Genomic DNA, 11,945 nt, shown 5'->3' on the forward strand with positions numbered 1-11,945 from the left:
ATGCACGAAATAATTGATTAACTTCTAAATCAACACCCTCTACAACTTGAATACTCTTTGCAACATCAATATTGTCTGTTCGGTTCTTCTGTTAGAAGACTTAGACCTTTCGAAGCACATCGTGCATTTGTCTTTGTCCATACTGCAAAGAAACCAAAAACTGTCACCTTTCAACAACACAATCATCTTGTCTACGGGTCTGGTCATCACTTTTCACCAGCACAATCTGTGCACGGGTCTGGTCAACACCACTCGCCGAGACTGTACGCGTCCACGCTGATCCAGGTCGAAAGATGCTAAGGACACCTGCATGCTGCGCACCAGACCATCAGCGCTGGGATAAACGTCCAGCACCCTGCCGAGCTTCCAGTCAGCCCGAGAAGCGTTCTCGTCCTGGAGGAGAACCACATCCCCCACAGAGACATTTCGCTGTTGCCGTGACCAAACTCGTCGAGGTTGTAGAGTCGCCACATACTCCTTCCTCCACCGTTTCCAGAACTGGTCCGCCAGTAGCTGTACACGCCTCCATCGTTTAGAGGTGTACAGATCTTCACTCAGAAATGTTCCAGGGGGAGCGAGGATGGGGTCAGATTTCAGAGTAAGGATGTGGTTGGGAGTCAAGGGGAGGGGACAATCGGAAGATTCCAAATTCTCAGTAGACAAGGGACGGCTGTTCACAATCGCCATGACCTCATAGAGTAGTGTCCGAAACGACGAGGTGTTCAGCGAAGTACTTGATTGAAGCAGGAGTCCAGACAGCACATTTCTAACTGTTCTGATTTGCCTCTCCCAGACTCCACCCATGTGACTGGAAGAGGGCGGATTGAACTGAAACTCGCACTGGGCACTCAACATTTTTGCCGTGATAGATTTAGAGTCTAATTCCTTCATTGCACGTTTGAGCTCGTTGTCAGCTCCGACAAAATTAGTCCCTCTATCGTATCTCACCAACCTGACAACGCCACGCAACGCAATAAGGCATCTCAACCCACTGATGAATGAGTCAGTCGACAAATCGTCCAACGCCTCGAGAACCACATCCCCCACAGAGACATTTCGCTGTTGCCGTGACTCTCTCATTTACATGCGGTTCAGAAAAAACTTGTACATTATACAAAAGGACTAAAAATAGTCATACGTGAAAAAAATGTACGTGTCAACATGTGTAGCATCAAAATGATCATATGACATCATATATTGATCTTTTTTTTAAAACAATATTCGCATCATAATGTATGGCTGTCTTTACATTATATCAAAGAAAATAAACAATAATTTGTTTTTAATTAATAACACTTCAGAGTAACAAAATCTCAAAACAACATGATTTCCAAAAATAATTTCCAGTGTTAATCGTGAATCGTTTTTTTTTTTAAATGCTTACGCACATCTTTGCGATTAAAATAATGTGATTAATCTTCTTTATATTTTTGCTGTTACTTTTTATGCCAAAAAGCACATCTGTAACATTCAACCTAATTCTTTCACCATTGTTTACTAAAATGTACATTTCAATATATACTGTTCAAAAAAAGAAACGCATAGCTTGGAATATTTGGTTAATTTAGTTATATGGCTACAAGGATATCCACCAAACTGCAGAAAATGTTTATCTGGTCGTCGACCTTTCGTCCATTGCCACAAGTGAGCTCTGCACGTGACGCATGCGTTATCAGTGGCTACAATGTCAAAATTGCTCATTTGGCATGACCACTCGTCATGCTTCAGTGTAATCTCGTGAAACTCGGGGAATATTGAGCTCTTACCATTATCCTTGGCATTCGATGTCATTAATCCCACTCGTTTTGGGCTTATTTTTGTGGGCCACAAACGCAAAATGTGCCCCACAAAATATGGGGCACAAAATGTGGGGCACAAATACAGTTTGTGGCCCACAAACAGAAGGCCTTATTAAAATATGGGACACAAAATGTGCCCCTTAAAAATAAAGGCAAATAAAATAAGCCCTTAAACAAAATGTGAAGCTTTATTTTGTGGGCCATAATTTTACACTGATGACTTTCGCGAGTAGTCGGTTTTAAGACACAATAAAACGCTCTTCCTTAGTGGAGTAGATGAATGGTATTGATGACGAAAAAACATGGCGGCGTTCGTAACAGACATCAAATATTTGGCAGTTCAACACGTCCACCAGAGAAATATATCGACAAAGAAGTTGAAACACCGACTGCCTTTCTGAAGGAATTCAATCGGGATGTGAATGGTACAGCTGATTTTGGACACGGTCTGCCTTGAATGGGAAGGTTGGCGATGAATCGCACTGTCTACACTACACTCTACACTTGACTTACAGGACAGTCATCGGTTTGGATCAACCAGCGGGTAAGTTATTGTTTTTAAAATCCAAGACATGACCATTGCAAACGTGGCCTTTGTAGGACTGAGCAAGATTTTTCTGTTGTGTACATGTGTGTGTGTGTTAGTGTTAGTGAGTAACTGGGTGTGACTGTGAGTCAATGAGCGTGTGTTTGTTGTGTTCTGTTGTTTACTCAAGTTTAGAAAATGCTTGATCTTTAATCTGCATGCATAGAATGAAATGCTGCTGTATCAGTGTATGAACTGTTGTGTTCTGTTGTTTACTCAAGTTTAGAAAATGCTTGATCTTTAATCTGCATGCATAGAATGAAATGCTGCTGTATCAGTGTATGAACTATGGTTGTAAAAGAATAAACAAAACAATTACTGAATTAGTGAGTGATTTGGCTCTGATACTGTGATAGTGAAGTTGAAATAATACTTATTTCATTTTTAAGACATGTAATATTGTTATGTTAATTACTTAATTATATGGGGTTTTTTCAGGCCTCCCGAGAAACCAGAGATGATATGCATCATTCATACAGCTCCTGTCTTCCAGTTCCAACAGTTTACCTTTAACATGGATACATGTACTGGAGAGGTATCAGGATGACTTGGCGTGGTGCTTTACAAATTACAGACTACCCCTGAAGAGTAAGTATATTAACTAAGTTACACATTTCTTTACCAGTACCACTTACAGATCTATTTTGCTTGTCAAATCTTTGGTAAAATAACATTAGGTATTGGTGATGGTAGTCTGAAGCTATAAAAATGTACTGTTGTAGATAATTCAGCAGTCTTTTGTTCTTCGTAAATTGTATTACAAGTACTTTGTAATTGTAGATGAAATTATTCATACATTTGAAGATGCATAGTAATACTGTGCATAGTAAATTGGTATGATGTACTTTGTATACATAATGGTACAAATATCTTTATTTTCTCTCTCCTTCCCATCTTAAAGTTTGTTGCAACCCTATACTCAAAAAGTGCACTGTTTGTATGAACATTGATTGATTGAACTATTGCGATGCAAGAAAGTAAAACATGAAATAGCTAGAATGAAAGATTTACTCATTACTGGAATTATTATAAATACAGTCAGTCCTTTCCTTGGCTCACAATCACATTCACAGATCTGGCCAGTTTTTGTGTTTTTTTTTTAACATGGAATAAGAATTACAATGTAAATTGTAATACCACCTGTGTACTTGGATAACTACTTCTACATTCAACACCCTGACTGCCCCTGCGCAGAGTTAGAATTTTCAGAATGAATTCACATCACATTTCACAACAAAACTGTAAGGTGTCAACGCTAAATAGGGAATGTGTGTGGGATGAGGGCTCATGCTGAATTTAAAAAAATAGTAAATTTTCATCACACTCCAGAAAAGCTGCTCACATCAGCAGCACAACTAGATATCATGTCGTTAAAACGGTTCTTGTGAGGAAGTCTTTAATTTTAATGATGAAAGATTATCTTTTTAATTTTAATGATGAAAGTATATATCATATGTATCCATGAAAATTGAAATAAATGGCTTTCACTGAACTGATGAAGGAATGATGGCACCTGTAATATTACAGAACAATGTTTACAGTTTAGTTCATAGTTGTCACTGTCAGTATCACCCACACCATTCTCCATCCCACTGATCTTGTGAGGAACAAGTATTACCTCCTTCCTACCTACCTTCCCGCACCCCCACTCCTAACACACACCCTCTTCTCAATACCCAAAACATATCCCCATCAGCGCACAGCAAAGTCTGGATGTGCTCAGTAATACATTTTCTTTATTTTCCAGGAAGTGAGGTGCCGAGATATGACGTGCAGGCAGCTTGCAGAGTGGTGCCTGGCTTTGCTGAGGATGATGATCAGATTCAGTCCATTCTGTGCTGACGGTGCTACCAGAACTGCTTTAATATAGCCCATCTAAAGAGGTTTTCTGTTGCCTTGGTGGTGAAATGAACATGTAACACATTAACAATAACATTCTACACAAATAATGTGTGGCGCGGTGTGGATCAAGGGTACATTTTTAACTTATGTAAGTTGTCAATTCAGCTAAATACAGGTAGTGTTTGGTATGCAGATATTTACTGACAGCAAACAGCGGTTTGTTTGTTTTTACTACATACAGTTGTGTTATCTTTTATTTTGTTTGAGTGCTTTAAATTAAGCTGTTCGCAAGCAGTATTTTACACACAGGCTTAGCTTTGGGAGATGTGAGTGTATGTTTCAGTCAATGCGTGTTAATTCATGTATAGACTTTTTTGTGCTATAGTAGAATTTAGATCTTTTAACTGCATTATGCACATGAAATGTGTTAACCCATGACTTTTTCTTCCTTTGAATCCTTGTCAGTACTTTATCTTGTTTAAAATGTTCATTGATTCTGTTTTGGGGTCGTTCTGGTGCAAATCAGGACTTGAAAAGGAGGGGGTCTTAACCCTTAGGCTGGTTGTCGTGACATATGTCGCGCTACTTTACGTATACTGTCACATGGGTGTCACGACATAGGTCGCGCTACTGGCTCAGTCTGTTTGGTCGGTTCCGATTACCTCCCATGGATGCGAAAATCTACATGACCGTTTTTCTTTATTTTTCTCTCTGTTAATTCACCAGTGGCTATGTAACATGTGTTACAGAATTGCACCAGTGTAAGGGTTAAAATGGAGGTAAATTCACAGAGGTTATGAACAGAAAGTCTGAAAAAACAAGGTTTTAAAATGGAGGGGGTCTTAAAAGGGGGGTTCCACTGTATGTCTATTGGGGATTATGTGTTTGTAAAGATAGAGCTGAGAATCCTACACAGAATTCTGTGCATAGAAGGCGGCCTGAATCTTGACCCACACTGCTGGCATGACCTTCATAGCTGCATTCAACGCTTTACTTTTACGCTGGTAACTTTACGGTTGCTCTCTCTCTGGATTGTATTGTATGGGGAGATTTATATAGCGCTTGACGTGACGTTTTCTCTAAGCGCTTTACATATTAATTTCTGCCGTGTGAGATGGAATTTTTTTACACAATATATCACGCATTCACATCGGCCAGCAAACCTCTAGCCTATCAGGGCGAGCATTCACCTTTCACGGCCTTTATTCCAAGTCACACGGGTATTTGGTGGACATTTTTAGCTATGCCTATACAATTTTGCCAGGAAAGACCCTTTTGTCAATCGTGGGATCTTTAACGTGTACACGAAGGGACCTCGGTTTTTCGTCTCATCCGAAAGACTAGCACTTGAACCCGCCACCTAGGTTAGGAAAGGGGGGAGAAAATAGCGGCCTGACCCAGGGTCGAACACGCAACCTCTCGATTCCGAGCGCAAGTGCGTTACCACTCGGCCACCCAGTCCTAAGCATTGAGCATTTTTATTTCAACCAAGGGGAAAAATTAAATGCCTCTGCAGAGATTCGAACCTAGGACCTAGATTTTCAGGCCGATGTCCTAACCACTAGGTGTTTTTTTTTATTGTAAGATGGATATATATGTCTAGCAGATGCAGCTACATGTACAAATGTGCCAAATTAAAACTTGCATTCTCAGCCTATAATCTTTGGCCATTCATGTGAGTACTAAATATTGTGAATGCATGTGAGACTGCCTTGTTTTACTTTTGTGAAATGTGTGAACTCACTTTGTTTACATCTTTGTGTTAATAAATGCAGTTTATCAGTTACCTCTGTTTGTTTCTTCTGCAAGTATGTCAAATGGCCCACACACACCCTCATGCGCACAGACACACACAAAATCAGATCTCAAGTGTAAGTATTCTTTTTGCAGTTTTATTTTAATGCCCATAATCAGTCAAACAAATATATCATCACACTTGCACCTAAGCTTAAACAGTAGCAGTCCTGCATACATATATGTAATGTGTAAATGTTACAGGTCACAATCTGTCCTGGCTTGAACATGCAATAAGAACACCTCTACACAAACACATGTACAGTCAACCGGCTAGCTGCTACTTCCCTGTAAGGCATATTTTTCTATGAATTAATCGATTTTCTGCAGACAGCAGCCAGGTAGTGGATCTTTAGTATATGTCCAAGCAGACGGTTGATCTTAGTACAACACATCAAGGAAATATTTTTTAAAAACAGATCCAACATCTAACCTTCCAAAGTTCATAATCAATAAAGAAGAATGGTATGTTACTGGAACCCTTTATTTATGACTTAAGGCAATGTGCGGCAGTAAAATTACCAAACTTAAACTTGAAGAATACAGTCAAGGAATAACTTGGTTTTCTGGGTAGTTATTGAAGTGACATTAAAATGAATGAAAACATTGTGGATGGATATTGACTGCTGTTGCGATGAAAACTGGCATTTACAGCGTCATATGGGATTTCTAGAAAACGGCTTTACAGCAACATCATACATCAGAAATTCATAATATTTGGCACAAGGATACACATGTATTATCTACAATCATATAGAATGTGTTTGTTTGTTTTTTAAACAACTACAGTTGAATTTAAATTAATTATTGTGATGAATATGCAGTGAGAAATTCGTTCATTCTTATCTTTCTTTCTTTATTTGGTGTTTAACGTCGTTTTCAACCACGAAGGTTATATCGCGACGATTCATTCTTATGACAAAAGATATTAAAATTCAACTGTAGTCTGTTGTAAAAAAAAATCGTTCTATATGATTGTAGATATGATACATGTGCATTTTTGTGCCAAACATTAGGAAGTTCTGATGTATGATGTCGCTGTTAAACTGTTTCCTAGAAATCCAATGTAACGACTGTTTCCATAGCAACGGCACTCTATGTCAATCAGTATTCACAATCCTTCGAAAGCGGTGTATGGCTGCCTAAATGGCGGGGTAAATACGGTCATACACGTAAAAATCCACTCGTGCAAAACCATGAGTGTACGTGGGAGTTTCAGCCCACCAACACAGAAGAAGAAGAAGTATTCACAATTGTTCTATTTATTTTTATGTCACTTCCCAGAAAACCAGGTTATTCCATGTATTCTCCAAATTCAATTTTACTGCCGCACATTTCCTTAACAAAATGTAAGATTTACTGTACTTTGACCTAGCAGTTTTTGTAAGTGGACAGGCCTAGCGCCTTAGTTTTATTACTCTATGTCAATCAGTATTCACAATCCTTCGAAAGCGGTGTATGGCTGCCTAAATGGCGGGGTAAATACGGTCATACACGTAAAAATCCACTCGTGCAAAACCATGAGTGTACGTGGGAGTTTCAGCCCACCAACACAGAAGAAGAAGAAGTATTCACAATTGTTCTATTTATTTTTATGTCACTTCCCAGAAAACCAGGTTATTCCATGTATTCTCCAAATTCAATTTTACTGCCGCACATTTCCTTAACAAAATGTAAGATTTACTGTACTTTGACCTAGCAGTTTTATTTCGGTGGCATAATTCAATGCGCTTCGTCAAAATGTCTCGAACTTAAACCAAAAGCAGACGCAAGACTTATGGTCAGTTGGAGTTGTCTCCCGTACTCCTAACTTTGGTTTAAACTGTTTTATTTAACGTTTGTGCATTATTTACAAAAAACGCATATTGAGTAAACAACAACAAGCATAATGCTTATAGTGGTGTTCACTATTTCTAGAAAATTACATATAATATAAATGGCGGCTCCTAACTTTAATGTGCTGCAGACAGGTGTACCCAAACAGCCCATATCACATAGGGTTTGGAATTCTCGAAAACACAAGATCCGCACTGCACAACTTCAGAGCACATGTACACGAGAGTGCTCGGTCGCTTTTTGAAAATGTGTTTCTTGAGAGAAAAATATAGAATAGTGCGCTGTCCGAAGGAATGGAGTCAAGTTCTTATCGGACAATGACAGCGCTCAGTTCAAAACAATAGGACATCTGACCGCCATGCGGCTATGTGAATCGGACATTTGAGCCTTTCAATCTGTCTACGTCTGACGTCTGACGACATCCCCGAGGCTTTTACATGAAATAAGACCATACGGGCACATACCAAAAATGAACTGCCTCAAGGCTCTCCATGCAGAGTGGTATCCTTCAGTGGTAAATTCAGGTACAGCTTCTTTTAAAGAAAAAAAAAATTCACCGAAACCACCAAAACATCTACCTCACTACAGAAAGCAGTCAAAGTGTTGATTTTTGGTCTGTGACCAAGTGGAAGGATGGTCTTATCCCATGTTAAAGGTGAGGACAACTTTTTAAATGAGGCGTAGTGGGCCTTTAAAACATTGACACAAATTTACAACAGCAACAAGTTGTAATGCTCAGTACAACCAATACTGAGCAGGGGCGGATCAGTTGCCTTGTAAGGGGGGGGGGGGGGGGGGGGGGGGCACTTTGAATCGAAAGTGAATGTGATGGGCGTGAAGCGCCCGAATTTGCTAGGGGGGTCTGGGGGCATGCCCCCCGGAAAATTTTTGGCCCGAAGAAGCAAAATGGTGCCATCTGGTGCCATTTGAACTTAGAAATGGTCATAGAATCAACTTTCCAATTTTGTTTTTGTTTTTTTTTTGGGCCCCCCCCCCCCCCCCCCCCCCCCCCGCCCCTGCTGAGTGGACATTTACTGCCGCTGTAGCTGTAGTTTCCCCATCGATCACAGCTGGACTTGGATAGCACTGCTTTTCATCCACATTCACTGGCCAGGTCTTCTCATCTTCTGTCCCTACTGACAAATGAATGACAAAGGAACTGATCTTAAATCCAAACACAATGACAAGAACAAGTTTTAAGTATGAGTAAGGAGTAAATTGTGTTTGTAACTGACACACACACACACACACACACACTAAACCCACATAAATGCCAAGAGCGTAAACATTCTAATTCCCTGGTAGACAAGTTCTAACGCCTACTTTTTAACATATATGAAATATAGAAGACACATTCCCTGTCAGCGCTTGCTATCAAATTCAAAAAGCAAAGCAAAGGTGTGTAACATCAATCTGCAGGGCTAGAAAAATCTGCAGGTATTATAATATTAATGTCTGGCAGCTCTCCTGACTGGCCAGGGAAAATCAAACACACACACACACACACACACACACACACACACACAAGAGATACAAGAAATGTTTTTGTCCACACTTCAGTTCTCACACACAAACACACACCAACAGTCAGAATGTAACCAGAATTTGAGACTGAGAGGGAGGATAAAACACAATATGATCATGTAGCAAAACTCTTACCTGAATTGCCATTAGCATGAAATATTTCCCATTTGAGTCTTGACAGCCTCCGGATCATGAAGGAATCAATCTGCTTCTTCCACTGTGCCGGATCGATGCCAACCTGTAATATATAATATTGGCTGAAGTAACATTCCTCTGAGCACCAATTTTAAAACAGTTAGTTGACAGGACAAGTAGTACTAGGAGCTACATGCAGTATGATATTTACCTATGTGGAGGAACAACAAACACACTGTCCACAGAACCAGATGAATTTACACACTGCACCCTCCCCCATAAAACAACAACAAAAAACGACAACAAACGACCAAACCAACATTAACGCTTGATTCTTATGATACTGTGGGACAGTGGCATTGATATCTTTCTAGAATATAAAATGTTATAAGTCCTTTTACATTTAGTGAAGTTTTGACTGAATCAGTGAACTGAATGTGTTCACATAGACTGTATATAGTGACAGACATACAATGTAGACAAGTTGATGTGTGCATATGCTTATGTATATTACATAACATGTATATATATATATATGTATAGCATGTATGCACATGTGTGTAGAGCACAAAGGAAAAAAATAATAGAACTTGACACACAGTTTCACTGAGAATGAGATATGTCCTGACAGTGAGTGAGTGTCAGAGTGAGTGACTGTTTACAGCAATACATTGTACTTTATTAAACTTAAAGGTACACACTGAAAGTCATGTGCTTTTAGTATTAGTAAATGATTCGAATACTGGAGGAACTGCATGATCATCAGACTGGTGAAATAAAGCTAAGAGCTTCGAGCAGTTCTGTGGTTTGGACTCTAAGTCAGTAGGTGTTCATTATTTTATTATTATCCCTGAACATGAATTATACAAATAAAATGAAAACACTCTCTCAGTCTTGCTCACAGTCACACACACCTCCATATGAGTTATTCTGACCAGAACTTGAGAATCTGAGGGAGGGGAAGGAAAAAACACACTGTATCATAACACTGACAGTTGTACATAATAAAACCTCTTCGCCTTACTCCTACCTGATTTGCGGCAGTGGCATCAAATATTTTACTTCTGTCAGTGACAGCCTCAAGATCATGCAGCAATCGGTTGGCTTTTTCGGCTGAGAGGAGACCTTGAAGTTGAACATACTAGCTCTAGCTCTCTTCTGATTGATGCCAACCTGCAATAAAATAATTGGGAACCGATCAGGTTACCTACTGATTTGAGTATTTCAAGTTAGACTCAATCTTTAAAAACAAAAAGAATTTATAAAATATTATGATCATGCACCTTGAAAAGAGGTTGCAAAAACGTGGTAGACTAGTGGTAATCTTCTTCTTCAAATTAATGAGAAAATCCCAGTACAGGGCAACTATCTAGTATCTACGTGTTGGTTCAGTGAACGATACCTTGCGCCTGTGGACTGACACACACAGTGACTCGAGTGAGTCGAAATGACACATGTTGCAACACATACTACCATAAACCCACTCTCAGTTATAAAACGAAACATGGAAACTTACCTCTGGTTAATATGCAAAGGTTCGCCCGTCCCAATTCTCTCGCATTAGCAAACATCATTGCCATTGGAGATTCTTTCCAAACAGATCGCCTTCGACCGCCATTACTGAACTAAAAACCGAAACGCAGTAGGTCTGAAAACCACGCTCAACGTCCAAAATAAGGAGGACAAAAAAGAGCCCAAAACATTTTTTTGGGCAAAAACACTGTTTAAGCCCCACAAATATTTGTCCTTATTTTTTATGGAGCTTAATTTGTGCCCCTTATTTTACGCTCCACAAACACAGTTTGTGGCCCACAAAACCAAAATGTGCCCCACAAAAATAAGCCCAAAAATTTGTGGGGCACATTTCGCGTTTGTGGCCCACAAAAATAAGCCCAAAACGTGTGGGATTACTGACATCGAATGCCAAGGATATACCATGTCTTCCAAAACCCATAAAAGCGGATTGTTCGCCACAAAGAAACCAGACGACAATTCAGCGACGAAAGATGGCCCGATTGAGCAGAGAAGACCGCCAAATTGCATTGGGTCGTTTACAAGCAGGCCAAAGTCAAAGTGCAATCGCCAGGAACTTCCACGTGTCCCAGAGCACCATCAGTAGACTGTGGGTCAGGTTTCAAGCCACTGGCTCCGTTGCTGACTTGCCACGAGCGGGAAGACCAAGGGCGACAACTGCTGCTCACGACCGCTTCATACGGCTCCGCCACCTCCGGAATCGTTTCCTGTCGGCCTCATCTTCTGTCCAGGCTCTCCCCGGGCCACACCGATTATCGGACCAGACCGTGCGGAACCGCCTGCATGAAGCTGGTTTGAGAGCTCGCAGACCTCACAGAGGAGCTGTCCTCACCCGCCGCCATCGCCAGAACCGAGTGCAGTGGGGCAACCAGCACCTTCGCTGGACCGTCCGGAAT

General features: G+C 40.3%; 1 protein-coding gene and 2 long non-coding RNA genes across 3 annotated transcripts; 1 reads left to right on the top strand and 2 right to left on the bottom strand.

Annotated features, from left to right (window-relative positions):
• Positions 1–213: 213 nt before the first annotated feature.
• Positions 214–1,080, bottom strand: LOC138955578 (uncharacterized). Its single transcript, XM_070327159.1, has one exon. It carries the CDS (start codon positions 1,078–1,080, stop codon positions 214–216), a length of 867 nt encoding a protein of 288 aa, XP_070183260.1.
• Positions 1,081–1,831: 751 nt separating this feature from the next.
• On the top strand, positions 1,832–6,013 carry LOC138955577 (uncharacterized). Its single transcript, XR_011452283.1, has 3 exons — positions 1,832–2,343; positions 2,824–2,973; positions 4,133–6,013. It is a non-coding gene; the product is annotated as an uncharacterized lncRNA (long non-coding RNA).
• Positions 6,014–8,867: 2,854 nt separating this feature from the next.
• Positions 8,868–11,286, bottom strand: LOC138955580 (uncharacterized). Its single transcript, XR_011452284.1, has 4 exons — positions 11,033–11,286; positions 10,547–10,689; positions 9,517–9,619; positions 8,868–8,993 (listed from the first exon to the last, which is right to left on the bottom strand). It is a non-coding gene; the product is annotated as an uncharacterized lncRNA (long non-coding RNA).
• Positions 11,287–11,945: the final 659 nt, after the last annotated feature.

Source organism: Littorina saxatilis, unplaced genomic scaffold (genome assembly GCF_037325665.1).
Source record: "Littorina saxatilis isolate snail1 unplaced genomic scaffold, US_GU_Lsax_2.0 scaffold_681, whole genome shotgun sequence".
Taxonomy (NCBI): Eukaryota; Metazoa; Mollusca; class Gastropoda; order Littorinimorpha; family Littorinidae; genus Littorina; species Littorina saxatilis.